The sequence below is a fragment of the Leopardus geoffroyi genome, chromosome C2, assembly GCF_018350155.1.
Source record: "Leopardus geoffroyi isolate Oge1 chromosome C2, O.geoffroyi_Oge1_pat1.0, whole genome shotgun sequence".
NCBI lineage: Eukaryota > Metazoa > Chordata > Mammalia > Carnivora > Felidae > Leopardus > Leopardus geoffroyi.
In genome coordinates this window covers 147,700,468-147,716,363 of record NC_059333.1, presented here as the reverse complement: position 1 = coordinate 147,716,363, position 15,896 = coordinate 147,700,468, and the positions used below count along the sequence as shown (strand labels likewise).

General features: G+C 46.2%; 1 protein-coding gene across 3 annotated transcripts in view; it reads left to right on the top strand.

Moving 5' to 3' along the window:
• OSBPL10 (oxysterol binding protein like 10) overlaps nucleotides 1–15,896 on the top strand; it is a 313,648-nt gene that overhangs the window by 246,256 nt on the left and 51,496 nt on the right. For all 3 annotated transcript variants that reach the window (XM_045436421.1, XM_045436420.1, XM_045436419.1), the window contains one exon: nucleotides 267–421. In XM_045436421.1, coding sequence (XP_045292377.1) covers nucleotides 267–421 — 155 coding nt within the window. The remainder of the gene's footprint in view (nucleotides 1–266; nucleotides 422–15,896) is intronic.

Sequence of the window (15,896 nt, the reverse complement as noted above, 5' to 3'; positions counted from 1 at the left end):
GCTTTTTTTTCCCTCCCGAAAGATGGGGAAAGAGCCAGCCTGTGGCGAATCTGGCATTGCCATTGTACAGATTCCAGTTTATAAATAGATCCAGATCTGCACGGCCCTTGGTACCTCACCCAAAACAGGCCCACTGACATTTGCCACAGGCCACTTCCTGGGCCCCTTCCGGGTCAGTCTCCTTCTACAGTGGGGCACGGGTCTCTGTTGAGCCGTAAATGCTTGCCTTGGAAAATCCTAGGCATCATCCCGGGTCTTTCTTTCAGAGAACATCCTGGGATGGCACGGGCCCGAGTCACATTCCACGGAGCAGCTGAGAAACGGGACGCTTGGCTCTTTGCCCGCAGCCAGCGCCAACGTAACCTGGGCGATTTTACCAAACTCCGCCGAAGACGAGCAGAGCCCGCAGCCAGAGCCAGAGGTAAGCGAGCCGTGCGTTCTCTCTCGGCACCTGCGTGGCTTGTGTTCTCGCTTGTCCCGAAATGTAGCAATCGTATTTGTAACTTGCTCGTCTCTTTGTTTCAAGAGGAGCCAAATCATAAAACGGAAGCGTTGCCTGGAGAGGGAAAAGCGGGTCGGCGTGCGCCTGGCACGTCTGTTCTCGTGTCTGGCAGCTGCTGTGGGTGCGATGCGATCCGACCCACAAGGAATCTCCTGTTTGCATTGAAATGGGAGTCGTTTTAACTCCCAAGTGGGAGAAATTCAAACGATGCCCGTTGACACGATGGGAGCAGTTACAATATATTATGTCGCTCCCCTGAATAATGGCTTCTTCATTTGGTCCGTGCTAACCTAAGCGCCTGCCTCACACGCTCGAGCCCTGCATGCTCCAGAACCAGGCCAGGGTCCCCCCGGGGCGGTGGCTGGCACTCCCGGGCATTGCGCTGCAGCCGGGTCCCCGCTGCAGGGGACAGCTGTCCTGCCTGGTCCGTGAGGGGCAGTCCCTGCAGATCCTCGTGACCGGCCGGGCTCTGGCAGGCTTCGTGGACTGTCACCTGCCCGCAGGACTCTCCCGGCTGACCGTGACCCTGAGCGGCGGCCGGAAGGAAGCCAGATGCAGCATTTCCTTTTGTTAATTTTACTTTGTGTCGCGAGGGAACTTTATTGTTTGTGGCTTTGGATGCGCCTGTCCTATTGACGTGACCCTGTGACCTAGGCGGAGCCGTACTTGAACCGGGTGTGAGGGGTTGTTCTTCCTTCCAGACGAAAACACCGTAGCCTGAAAACTGTAGGGCATTCATAAAATCTGCTTTGGAAGGTTGAAAGCCCCAAGGCAGCTTCTTGGATCAAACGGTCTTGGTGGTCAACAGAGCATGTTTTCCGGGGCGCCTGGGTGGCTCAGTCAGTTAGGGTCCGACTTCGGCTCAGGTCATGATCTCACGGTTGGTGAGTTCGAGCCCCGCGTCGGGCTCTGTGCTGTTGGCTTGGAGCCTGGCGCCTGCTTTGGATTCTGCGTCTCCTCTTTTTCTGCCCCTCCTCCACTCACTCACGCTCGCGTGCGCGCTCTCTCTCTCTCTCTCTCAAAAATAAACATTAAAGAAAAAAATACCGTTTAGAAATGTTGTCCAAGCTTCACATGATTATATTCTGTGACAGGGACTTGGTAGCTTAGCTCTCCCAGAGGCAGGATCAGCCTGCCCACAGATATTTCATTAGCATCTATCAGGTGCCTTCGCAGGGCGTGAAATGAGCAGGGGGCGTGAGATTCTTGAAAGCACTTGCCTCTACCTGTACGATGAGATTCCGGTTGATCAACTTGCAGCTGATGTGAAGGTGACTCAGAAGGTAAGTTGGTGGCAGCTGAGTAAATGGTAGGAGCCCTGCTGCCCTCTTGTTCTTCTGAGAGCCTTGGATGGGGGCGCATGGGAGGGTTGAAAACTGCAGTATGCTTCATTTCCTTCTCAACAAACCTTTTGGGGGGGGGGGTCGCATCATAATAAATATATTTATATTTAAGGTCTTGCTCTAGGGAAAAATGAAAAGAGTAGGCGAGTAAGTTAGTAGATATTTAGTAATAATTCTTTAGGTTCTCACTCCCAGCAGCATTCTTGGGCAAAACCTAACAGAAGCCATCACCTATAAGCGTACTTACCAGGGCTGGTGACCTTGCCCGTCCTGTGAATCCATTGTTGTGCCTTCTGCTCTTCCCTGACGGTGCTCCCTCTAACCCTGATTCTTGAGAGGCCAGGTCTGTCCTTTTTACCTAAAATGGTTTGTCCGCTTTGCTGTACCGATCACTAGCCTCGGCAGAAGAGTGTTGTCCACGAGAAATAACCAGCTTCCCAATTCAACTTGTTAAAAACACTTTGAGGGAGAAGAAGTAGGGAGAACTTTTTCCCCCTCCAGTTAGGAACATCTTTAATTTCTGGTTGTCGCATTACGTGTACTCCAGTCCGAGCAGCCTAAGGTGTTGTTGGGTATGTCCCTACAGCAGCGAGGACTTATGGGGGGTGGGGGTGATGGCAGCATGAACGTGTTTTGATGGTTTTCTGAGATGGGATCGGTTAGAGACTCCTCTCATTTTTTCCCCCCCGAGCGACAGCTCTGGTAGATGAGTCTCACAGCCCCAAAACGGTCATTTTCTATTTTTATTTTGTCCTCTGTCACTTTTTTTTTTGTCTTAAGAATTGAAGAAGCTAGCAATATCCACCCAATAGTTTTCCTGTCAGAAAAAAGGAAAATGTTTCCGTTGCCTCCCTTTTGTACAGTTTGGAGAACTAACCCAAGAAGAAATGAAGTGAAATTCCTTATGAGAAGCTTCCTTAACCCTTTGATACAGAGAGTAGAGTTACTATGTGAGTCACTGCCGGGGAACTCAGGATTGTAATTATGGTGGCACTTGAATTAAGTAAACTATTTTCTTCTGGTTTATTGCTTTGGTCACGCGTTAAGTGTTTAGAAGGAATAATTAGGGTGTGAAAGGTATGCCTCCCTCTGCTACGTGGGTGCTTGTTTGCTACCACTAAGCAATTAACTCAGTCCAGTTCTCACTGGGCACAGACTGGCTGTCCTACCATTCAGTTCAACTCTTGACAGTATCCACCTGGGCGGAGTGTCAGATCCCACAGGTTAAGGGCTCAGCCCCCCAGGACTCTCCCATCCCCCCTCCCCTCACCGCTCCAGCCGATGACCAGTCCAGGCCACCCGTGCTTCTGCCCAACCGGCTATAGGTCAGAAGTTTCCACAAACCCCAGCGTGAGTTTGGATCATTTGCTAGAACAGCTCACAGAACTCAGAGAACTGTTTACCAGTTTATTATATACAAGGTTGTAATTCGGGACCAGATGGAAGAGGTGTATGGGGAAGGCTCACGAGGTCCTTCCTTAGGTTACCTAGGGGCTTCTAAATGTCATTCATTAACGTAACAAAAGACACCTTTCTTTCTCGCCCCACTCTCCTCACCCCTTCATCCCTTAGGGAATTATCAGAGTTTTAAGAGCTCTGTGCCCAGAATGGGGACAGACACTCTTTCTTACTATGAAAGTGTTCTACTCCCCTCCCCTATTCTGGCTTTCCTGTAAAACAACTTATAGATACCTGGAAAATTAATGCATTTTCAAGCTTAGTCTGTTCAATTCCCAGCAGAATAAAACTGAAAGACCAGTGTGTATTTAATATATGAGTTAGAGTAGAACTGTGGTTCTACTCTACTAAAATTTTATTCTGCTGGGGCTAGAACTAACTGCATGTGAAAATGAAATATTCGTCCATAATGAAATGAGTTAGGATCTTGGTTTTACCCATTAGCAGATGATTTTTCAACTCCCTTCGCACCGTTTGAACTTGAAATTTAGAAAAAGGTTTTTGTTGTGCTGTCTTGGGAAGGAATACCTTGTAGTAGCGTAAGGGAGAACAGTGATGGGGAGATACCGGGATTGACCCTCTCGGCCCTCCTGATGGGAAACCTAACAACGGCATGTCCCGGAATTTTGTACGGCTAGGTGTCGGAATGCATGATCGGCTTCATAAATGAACTTGTGTGAGACTTGGAAGCCTGAGAGGAAACCAAGTTCCTTGTGCTGGTGCTGCTGGTGGGCAAGTCATGGGGGTGTGTCCCAAGGCAGTTGCGGGGGCCAGACGCATTGTCCGAGGGCCTCAGGCCCACCTGCTTGGGCTGGAGAGGCTGTTGGGGTGGCAGCTGCGGCCGCTTCTCACCATCAGGACCTTGGCTACCTACCGCCTACCATGGTGTGTCCTTGAAATAAAAGTTGAAGGGGTCTTTGCTCTTCTACTCCTCTCAGAGATTCTGTAAGCACCTAATTCCCATATCTAATCCCTTTCTGATTGAAATACCTGGTGTGGTTTCTGTTTCCTGCTGCAGATCAAGACCAATCAGTTGCACTTGGGGATCAGAAAGCAGAGGGTGACATGGAGACAGTCGTGTGTGTGACCCTGTGGACCTACCTTTCTGGAGGGACAGAACCTTCATTTTTTTTTTTTTTTAACGTTTATTTATTTTTGAGACAGAGAGAGACAGAGCATGAACAGGGGAGGGGCAGAGAGAGAGGGAGACACAAAATCGGAAGCAGGCTCCAGGCTCAGAGCCATCAGCCCAGAGCCCGACGCGGGGCTCGAACTCACGGACCGTGAGATCGTGACCTGAGCTGAAGTTGGACGCTTAACCGACTGAGCCACCCAGGCGCCCCAGAACCTTCATTTTTTTAAAAGTTTTATTGAGGCGTAATTCATAAATAGTAAAACCCACCCCTTTTTGAAATAGTTTTGAGAGAGAGAGAGAGAGAGCGTGCGAGCAGCGGAGGGGCAGAGAGAGAGGGAGACAGAGGATCAGAAGTGGGTTCTGTGCCGACAGCAGACAGCTAGACACAGGGCTTGAACCTATGAACTGTGAGATCATGACCTGAGCTGAAGTCAGATGCTTAATGACTGAGCCACCCTGGGGCCCCATAGCTGCCCTTTTAAAATGCAGTTTTGTCACTTTCAAAGAATTAAAACACAGAGTAGCTCTGTCACTTGACAAAATTCCCTTGTGTTCCTTCATAGTTAGCCCCTCCCCCTAGCCCTGGACAGTCCTCAAATGTTTTCTGTCCAGGTAGCTTTGTCTTTTCCGGAAATCCACAGAAATGAAATCATACGGTGTGTGTCCCCTTTTGAGTCTGGCTTCTTTTGTTTCGCGTAATGCATTTGAGAGCCGTGCACGTTGGCGTGTTAATCAGGGCTTCCCGCCTTCTTCCTGCTGACTTGTATCCATTGGATTCAGAGTTGGTTTCCCCACTCACCAATCGAAGAACATTTGGTAAACTTAACTTAAATCCCCCACGGATAAACTAGAAACAGGGAAGCATGTGTTAATCATTTAAGGCAGGTATTTGGTGTCTGGATACCTACCCTTGGCCAGGAGGGAGGAAGTGGAGAATCGGTACTACTAATCTCTTTCTCGGAGACCCTGAGCAGAGGTATTTAAGCTAGTGCCTCAAGAGCCCGCTGTCAGTTGCTGTGCACCCCTGCGTTGACTGTTCCTTTACAGACATTGCCTGGTTAATTGTCTGAACTTCAGGGCAACAAAGCTGTCAAGAGACCGCACACCCTACATCCCCCCAAATCTAGCAGGTTCAACAAGACTTCTTTTTCTTTCTTTCTCACATTTATTTATTTTTGAGAGAGAGAGAGAGAGAGACAGAGCATGAGTGGGGGAGGGGGAGAGAGAGAGGGAGACACAGAATCTGAAGCAGGCTCCAGGCTCCGAGCCGTCAGCCCAGAGCCCGACGTGGGGCTCGAACCCGTGAACTGCAGGAACTGCAAGATCGTGACCTGAGCCGAAGTCGGATGCTTAACTGATTGAGCCACCAGGTGCCCCCCGCCTTTTTTTTTTTTTTTTTTTTTTAACAGAAAGACTTCTTATAATGTCCCTAAGTACTGAGCATTTAGCCAAATGGGCTTTGGTTAGAAAATTGCAAAATTGAATTTTTAAGTAAGCACATCATCATCTCTCCCCCACTTCCCCAAGGGAGGGGAGGAAATTGTTTTACAAATGAAGGAAGGAGACAGATATAAAAGATTTAGCTGAATTTTGCCTCAAGAAGAATTTCCATGCCCTTGGTGGATTCTTCATTTTAGCACTGAACTTTTGAACCACCTAACAACACAGAATGCTGTCAATTTGAAATCGTCTGACATTCAAGTTGAAGCCTGGCCAGTATAATCCCCTCAACCCAGTTTTATCATCTCCTGATTCTTCACCTCCATGATACATAAATGTATAGGTATTTACATAATACCTATGTGTATAGGTATTTACATGATACATAAATGTATCAGGCATGGGATGGTGATGGATTTTGGAAGATAAGGTAATAGATTGTTTTGATCCTTTGGATAATTAACACAAATGTTCAGTCTTACGTGTTTGTTCAAAATATGTGACACCCATTTATTTGATTCCAACCATTTAATGAAGGAGTGAGACATTTATCACTGACTTCTGGCAATTGAAAATCACTTTATTGAATTCTGAATTTAATTTCAAATGATCGCTACACGGGAAATATTGTTGATCACATTTGTTAGAATTTGTTACAAGAAGTTCATGGGGAAAACGATCCCCTCCCCTCCCCACCCCTCTCCCCACCAGTTTGATCGCATCTCCTTCCCAGATCCTGTAGAACACCTCTTTTTTTTTTAATCTTTTCTTTGAATCACTTAATCTTAGAGTAGTCATTAGGGGTCAGATGGCTGCTCTCCAAAATGGGGGGGGGTGACTGGCCAAAAGTCCACAAAACTGGCCCATGGGAGACAAGATTGGTATCTGGACTTCATCTCTCCCAAGCCAATACCTTTCCTCCACACCAGACCATCTCCTGTATCTGGTAGGATTCTTTCAGTTACAATAGCAGAGACTCGAACAACTAGTGGCTCAAGCAATAAATAAAATCTTCTCACAGAATAAGAATTCTGCCAATCAATACTTCCAGGTTTGATGGCCTCAAAGGCACAGGCTTCTGAAAAAACAGTATGGAGGTTCCTGAAAAAATTAAAATGAGAACTACTGTATGATTCAGTCATCTCACTTTTGTGTATTTATCTAAGAGAATCTCTCAAAGAGATGATTATTGTAATTCAGAATAGCCAACAGGTAGAAACGACCCTAAATGATCATCCGTGGATGAATGAGTACAGAAAACGTGGTTACACAATGGATTTGCATTTAGGCTTTAAAAAGAGTGAAATCTTGTCATTGGCTGCGACATGGGTGAACCTTGAGCGCATGATGTTGAGTGAAGTAAACTGGTCATGATTCCATTTACATGAGGCATCTAAGTATTCAAAGTCAAACAGAAAGTAGACTGTTGGTTGCCGGGGTCAGGGAGGTGGTAGAGAGGGAGAATTGAGGTGATGCTGTTCAAAGAGTTTAAAGCTTCAGTCATGCAAGATGGAAATGTTCTAGAGATCTGTGCAACAGTGTGCATGTAGCTAATACCATACACCTAAAAATTTATCAAGTGGGTACATTTCAGGTGTTTTTATCATGTAAAAACTGATTATTTCTGTTTAAAAGGGTGTGTGCGTGTGTATATGGATGGATTTCTTCTCTTCTTCTTACTATTGGCTTTTTATCCTTAGGCGTGTCACTTCCTGATTGCTGCATGACAACTACAGTCCCCAGCATTACATCCTCACAACAGTATCCTTTAGAATGTAGGAAGAGATGGGGGGGCTCTTCTAAAGACTCTTACTCTTTTCCAAGACTCTTGATGTGGGAAGGGCAGCCCCCCGCCGCTGGTCCCCATACACTCTTTCCGTTATATGGTAGCCAGAACTGGATCACGTGCCCACGCCAAGACCTAGAACACATTGTTGGTAACTGGATTTCTAGAACTACTTCAAAGCAATCATGAGTCCGCCTCTGTGGCTGTGGAAGAGTGTGCCTTCCCTGGGTCAAAGGATCTCGAGTCCTAGAGATCTCAAAATTGGATCCGTTAAGCAAGGTTGGAAGAGGAATCTGCCTTTGGGCAGTAACCGATGGCGTCTGCTGGATCCCTAAATGTGCCCCGAGCAGCTTTTCTTCATGCAGAAATCATCTTCAGCTTCCCTAGGACTTTTCTAACCCGGCCATGTCATCTTGGAGACCAGATTCTTTGAAGGTAGACCCCACCTCTGGTGCCTCTTTGAAGATTCCAAAAACAGTTAGGAAAGTACTGTGCACATAGTAGGCCTTTTATAAATATTTGCCGAAGGAATGTGAAGGATAAGGTCCATTTGTACTGTTCATAACTAAAGGGCATGCTTCTCCCTTGTTCTCAGTTCCAGGCCTCGCTCTTCCTGGTGGTTCTGGAAGCCCCGGTAGAAGTAAGTTTAACTTATTGAGTGGCATATGAGTTACGTAGGCTGCCGTGACAAAAGATTCATTATTGGCCCGTGTCCTGGACCTTTCCAGGCAGAAGGCTCTCCTCGTTGGTCCATTTCTAGCCATTGGCGTTGACCACCTATGCAAAAGGTACTAGATGGTGGTAGTTACATGTGGGACCCTTGTTATAGCCACTGAAAACAGTTTTAGGTCCTGACATGAGGAGTGCACAGTGGCTTGATCATCTGGGTGTTTTTTCTTCTGCTCTTCTGGCTATTGGTCTGAAAGGAAAGTAGTCCATCCATCGGGCAAATGTAGAAGATTGCTATCTGACCCTCAGGACATTAAAAAATCGGAAGGATTCAGGTTGTTACTTACCTTTGCAGACACACTTCTCCCAAGTTTGCTCTGTGTCTGAATATACTAAGACAGTAACTATTCATCTACTCGGTTATTTGTTTATTCATCAAACATTGAGTTACTATGTGTTGGACATTGAACGGAGAACTCCTTAGTTCAGAAGATTTTTATAACCTAGTACTATAAACTGAATTGTGCCTACCTCCCCTTGCAAGTTCATATGTTGAAGCCCCAGCCCCCATGTGACGTATCAGGGAGATAGTGTCTTTGGGAGGCAGCTAAACTTAGGTGAGGTCGTAAGGGTGGGCCTCTAATCCAGCACCCTAATCCAATAGGAATGTAGTCTTGTAAGAAAAGGAAGAGAAGGAGACCCCTTTTTCTGCCCTGTGAAGACAGAGTGAGAAGGCAGCTTTCTGCAAACCAGGAAGAACCCTCTCACCAGAACCCAACCATGTTGGTATCCTGATCTCAGTCGTCCAGCCTCCAGAACTACGAGGAAAATAAATTCTCAGGCACCTGGGTGGCTCCATTGGTCAAGCGTCTGACTCTTGGTTTCGACTCAGATCATGATCTCACGGTTCGAGAGTTCAAGCCTTGCATCAGGCTCTGTGCTGACAGCACAGAAACTGCTTGGGATTCTCTCTCTCTCCCTCTCTCTGCCCCTCCCACTCTCTCTCCCCTGCTTCTCTCAAAATAACTAAATAAACTTCTGGAAAAAAAATTCTCTTGTCTAAACCGTCTTGTTCATGGCATTTTGTTATGGCAACCTGAGCTAAGATACTCAGCTTCTTAACAACTTGCATAATTCACAATACTTACGATTTGTTTTATATTTTGAGATTAGAAGCAGAAGAGATGGTGTTTAGGCAAGTGATGTTTCCAGGAAGTGATGTTTCCAGGTTAGTTATGCCAAGACTATGTAGGTCCTGGGGTATATGGCCACAAATCTACCTGTGGCTTGTAGCAGTCAAAATGACGATCTCTGAGGGGCGCCTGGGTGGCTCAGTCGGTTGAGCGTCCGGCTTCGGCTCGGGTCAGGATCTCGCAGTTTGTGAGTTTGAGCCCTGCGTCAGGCTCTGGAGCCTGTTTCAGATTCTGTGTCTCCCTCTCTCTGCCCCTTCCCCACACATGCTCTGTCTCTCAAAAATGAATAAGCGTTAAAAAAAAAAAGTTGACGATCTCTGAGATGCCATGAAAGACGAATACATGTTTCTGTGATATTCTAGTATGTTGTTCCTTCCGTGGCTAAGAGTGCCTTTTTTCTTGCCAAAAAAAAAAAACCTCACATTTTTTTTGCCCTTTTTTCTTCTTTTAACAAACCAACAACTCTAACCATCACACACTGACCTGAGCCCCGTGTGCATTTTTCAAGGTCTCCTTGAGCTTGGTTTCCGGTGGCATTAATGAGGTCTCCTACTACAAGGCATGATGGTGTAATTTCCTCCGCAGCTTTGGGGGATTCATTTCAGTGTATGCTACTTTTTCAAGGACTTTCTCATCCTTCCATCCTACTTCTTCCTCTTCCTCTCTCACTTTTTGTGGGTGATACTAAAGTTTTGTTTTCTTGACTGGGTGTTGCTTTTGTAAGAGAGGGGTGGAATATAGCGGAAGGTCTCAAATCTACCTTCTTGGGGGCCTGTAGGGTATGTCTCAGGACTTTCATTGGGTTTCAACACTGGAATCAACAGGTCTTTGGGGGTAGCCTTAGGAGTGGTCACCATGTTACCTCCCTTCTCTCCCCTCCCCCCCCAGCCAGTGTGGCTTTGTGACATAAACACAAAGGGAGGTAGCTGCCTTGGATTTGACAATTGTGAGCTGGAGCCATATGAAGAAAATCAGCACCAAGTGGTATAATCTGTTCTACCCCGCAGCAGTGCTCGAAGGATCCAGTGCTTCGAACCTGGTGAATGAATGGTTTTAAAACACTGCAGTGTTTAGTATGGATTTTCCCGCCTCTTCCTCCTCCTCTCTCTGCCTCCCTCTCATTGCTCTTGCCACGAAGGGAGGAAGTCAGATCTGAACCAGAGGTGAAGAGTTGAAGAGTTTGTAATGATGTGGTAGGATATTTTTTTAGTATTCTGGTTTTGGGGGTGTTTTTTTCTCTGCTTATGAACGTGGCCCCATGTTTCACAACCCCTTGCCAGCCTCCTCCCATGAAATTATACCAGGAGAAACGAGCTTTTCACCATCTGCCTGGCTTACATTTTTATTTGCCCACAATGAATAACTATTCTCGAGGTGATTTATATGCTGCCCTGGGATGACGTTCACTTTCCTGAGATGGAAAGTCGGCGCTCAGAGATTTATGATCTTGGGGAAAGAATGTTATGGAAGAAAAGAGTACAATCTTTTCTCACATGTACTCTGGGCTCTGCCCGCATTCATCAATGAGGTCTGTATCCCTTTTGCAATTTGAATTGAGTTTTGTGGCTGGCTCATGGGCCTGTGCAGTGCAGGGGCATACTGGGTGCTAAATCAAGATTGTAGATTCTCAAATTTGGGGTGAGGAAGATAGGCATGAGCAACTAGGCAGGCGGAACGTCGATTGCGTGTGTACCAGTAAGAGAGCTGTAGCACCAAGTCCCCGTAGCGACTTTCAGACTCTGTGGATACAGGAACACCGCTTCTCTAACGCTTGAGTATACTTCACCAGTGGCTAGGTGGCTGCCCGTCTTGTCTTCAGTCACCTCAGGACCGTAGCTGTCCTTGGCCCCTGAAGATACTGAAGCAACAAGGGCCACAAGGTGGCTCCTGTGGGGTGACAAGTGCGGTCAGGTGTCATGTGATGCCCCGACACCACCATCTTCTTTCTCCTCTTGCAGGGCACCCCCATCCCTCCCCTTTTCTCTGTCATTCCCCCCACCCGCTCTGTACCCAGCTAAGCAGGTGGTGGACTGTCCTCATGCCACATGTGGCTGTCTCCGTTGGCCACGATAATCCCAGCAGGTGACCTCGTTGTGAATAAGTAAAGGAAGCGTGGCGGAAATACGGGCACATGGAAGGAGAGGGAACTGTAACTTTTTTGGAAATGGAATTCACCATACTGGAGAACCGTGTAGCCTTAACAGGCGCTCTTCAGTGGGTCCCACGTCACTGTTCACGTTTTTTCCCGATCTCCTCAGGGTTTCTTTCCTTTCAAAAGAATTAAGAGTGTATGTAACTTTGTTTCTTAGAGTTATTTTATTTTATTTTTTTTAATGTTTATTTTTTGAAGGAGAGAGAGAGAAACAGACAGAGTGTGAGTGAGGGAGGGTCAGAGAGAGAGAGGGAGACACAGAATCCGAAGCAGGATCCAGACTCTGAGCTGTCAGCACAGAGCCCGACGCGGGCCTCAAACTCACAAACCGCAAGATCATGACCTGAGCCGAAGTCGGCCGCTCAACCGACTGAGCCACTCAGACGCCCCTCTTAGAGTTGTTTCAAAATTTGTAGTGCAAAAGTATTAAATCTCCACTCGTTCTAGCGAATGAATGTAGAGTACTTAAGCCACATTATGAGTTTCAAAGAGCTTTGTGGGTCACTTCAGAATTCCAGGCCCTTACTCCACGAATGACGGTATGTTTTGGAAAATGTGTTTCAGATTCCAAATATTTCTTTTCAATGGCCTGTGTACTAAAATGCAGGGCCAGCTTGTAGTTCTGACTTAAAAAAGAAACGTATTATGCAATTCAGGGAGGAAAGGACTCCTTTGGGGATTTGTGAAGTTTTCTCACAGCAGACGGATAACAATTTCATGTTCTGAGTTGAGAAAAGAAATGGAGACAGGGGAAGGGACCACTTTTATGTTTACATGCCTTTTTGTGTTCTACTGGGATGCATTGTTAGAGCTAAAAACAGTTAGTTCGTTAGTTTATTTGAGAGAGAGGGAGAAGAGAGAATCTCAAGTAGGCTCCGTGCAGTCAGGGCAGAGCCCGATGTGGGGCTCGAATTCATGAACCATGAGATAGACCATGACCTGAACTGGAATCAAGAGTCAGACGCTTAACTGACTGGACCAACCAGATGCCCCTGAAAACTTTATTTAGAATCAGCTTTTATATAGAAATCTAGAAATTCCCATAATGGGAAAATACCCATCCATTTTAGGTGTTGCTCTGTGACATCAGTGGTCCACACCTAGGTGAGTGGAGACTCCTGTGCCCTGCAGATGTGAGGGACAGGTGTCACAATGGTTGCTTCCCTAGCCTTAGCAGAAAGCCTTTATAAACATCAGAGTGACTGCCCCACAAAAGCAAGTTTTTTGTTTATATCCGTTTAGAACACAGATTCCTTGAAGAGGCAGTCAGTAGAATATAAAGTACAAAAATCATAATAAAGGCCACGAGGGGTGCCTGGCCGGCTCAGTTGGTGGAGCGTGTGACTTTTGATCTCAGGGTCTTCAGTTCAAGCCCCACTTTGGGCATGGAGATTACTTAAAAAAAATTTTTTTTATAAAATAATAAAGACAGTGAGGGATCCTGTTTTAGATAATTTGGCTGTTGAGAGGAGTAAAAAGTTTGGGAGAGTCCCAAGGGTGTTTTGGGGAGGTAAGGTTAATGATTACATTTCTAGGATAATAGGAGTAAAGCTAAAATTTCCTCCTTCTCTTGAGCATGTTGGCATAGAGTAGATGTCACTTTAAGCTCCTGTCTTTTTTTTTTAAGTTTTTTTGTTTGTTTGTTTATATTTGAGAGACAGAGTGCAAGTGGGGGAGGGGCAGAGAGAGAGAGTGGGAGACACAGAATCAGAAGCAGGCTCCAGCCTCTGAGCTGTCAGCGCAGAGCCTGACGTGGGACTTGAACTCACGAACCGCGAGATCATGACCTGAGCCAAAGTCAGGTGCTTAATGGACTGAGCCACCCAGGCGCCACTAAGCTGCTGTCCTTGATGAGGGGTGGCAGGATGCCTCTCTAGGATGTGGCAGGGCAGTCTGAAACCCATCCCCTTCACCGGCTGCCATGGGGGGATGTGGGCAGTGTTAGTAGTAATGATTGGAGTCATTTCCTGCTGAAAATGTCAGAATCAGATGAGATCACATATTTTCGGTGTTCAGCCTAATGCCTAGCACATAGTAGGTGCTCAGTGGTAAATCAGCCCTCACTCCCATTGTTCTTTGGCAGTCCCTGTCCCTGGATATAAATGTCTTGAGAAACCCCCAAGAATGTGTTGCTGTGCCATCCTGGGTTCCTTAAGAGACACTCATTTCTCCTTTGTTAGTCTTTCAAAAGAGTAGCCTCGGTCTAAATGAGTGTAAATATATCTGTATGGTGAGGCTTGATTTACAAAGGACTTTCATGAATAACTTCTTCAAATACAGCTGCTTCTGTTGTAACTAATTTAATAATCATCAAGGCAGTCGTGTTACTGGTCTTGTCTGGGTTCTCTTGGAATAAGTCCTAAAACCAGCCAGCCGGTTGGCCATGTGGGCCCAGGTCACTGGGCATCTGTGAGGTGCGGATGCCCGGGTGGGCTGATTTTCACAGCATACCCCAGGCTTGCCCACCAGAGGAAGTTTGGGGTGTCGAGAAATAAAGAAAATCTCAGTGGGTTGTTTTAGTTTCCTGTTGCTGCTGTAACAAATTGCCATAAATTTAGCAGCTTAAATGACACAAATTTGTAATCTTATAGTTCTGTGGGTTGGAAGTCTAAAATTAAGATGTTGGCAGGACTTCATTCCTTTCTGGAGGCTCTAGGCGAGAGTCCATTTCCTTGGCTTTTCCAAAGCTTCTAGAGTCTGCCCTCTTTGGCTCATGGTCCCTATCTCTCTCTTATGGGCCAAGAACATTGCTTCTCCTTGACTTTCCATAGTCATGTCTACCTCTGGCTTCCTCTTCTGTGTCCCTCTTCCACTTTTAAAGACACTTCTGGTTATATTGGGCCCACTCAGATAACCCAAGATAAATCTCCCTACTTTAAGCTCAGCTGACTAGCAACCTCAATACTCTTACTGCCATATAACCTAAAATCACCATCCTGGGGATCAGGACTTGGCTGTCTTTGGGCCATTCATCATCCTACCGCAGCAAGTAAGTTGGTAGGCACTCACCGAGTACATTAGATATATCATGGACATCAACCTGAGCTCCCATCGCTGGCTTGAAATAGAGCAAATCGTTCAATTTGCTCCCTTTGAGGAAACCAGTCAGCTCAGCTGGCTGTGCTATTAGGAGAAGAGTCCTTGGCTTTGCTTTTTGTACACAGTGAAACCTTTTCAGCCTTGCTTCCGGCCGGTCTGCCACTGTCCCTCACCCCTTCACCGACTCCTACTGCCTTCCAGGGGCCTCAGACTTAAACCAGACGTGGAACGGTGAAGTCACCTCTGACAGTTTTTATACAGTTCTTAGCCAGGCAGTGGAAGGAGGATGACTTTAAAAAAAATGACTGTGACCCCACTTCATTGTTGCATAAAAAATACAGCTGAGGCCCTGTAGGAAGTCAGCAATAAAAGTCCCCCATTTCAACTCCTCCTTTCGAGGCCGCCTCCTGCAGGGGGCTGCTGTCTCTCTTCTGTGAGTTTGTTTGCACAGCAAACCTACGTATATGTTCTTTTAGAAATTTTTACGACGGCGAAATGGCCCTGTAGATAACGTATACAGGTAAAGTGGCTTTTTAATTGAACAGTACATCTTCAATGTGTTCTCATGTCAGTGCATAGATTGTTTGAATTCCTTTCAACAGCTACAGAGGAGTCAGCTCTAGGATTGTATCACGATTCGCGGGGACCCTGAGCCTTATTTAACCAGACCTTAGGAGAGACGTTTAGGTTGTCTGGTTTTTCTTTTGCAGGTAGTGTTCTGCTCGTATTTTGCACACTTATGCAACTATGTCTCACGTAGGGGAAGTGTCTAGCAGTGGAATTTAAGTGGAATTCAGTCAGCAAATGTGGGAATTAAACATTTTGCTAAGTATTACCAAATTGCCCCCTAAGACAGAGCCAAATTTATAATCCCACAGCAGCATGTGAGGGCTGCTATTTTCCTGTCTTTTTGCCATTAGAAATGAATACCAAGTGCCTTTTTTCTCGCCAGTTTTTATTTTCATTTAAGTTTTATTTTTGGTATTTATCTTTAAGTAAGCTGTATTCCCAGCGTGGGGCTCGAACTCACACCCAATGATCAAGAGTCACATGCTCCATCGACTGAGCCGGCCAGGCGTTCCTCCAGTTTTTAATTTTGGGAGAAAAATGGTGTCTTGTTTTATTTCTGTTTTTATAATTATGGATGAAATTGAGTATGTTTCACGGATCAGCCATTGG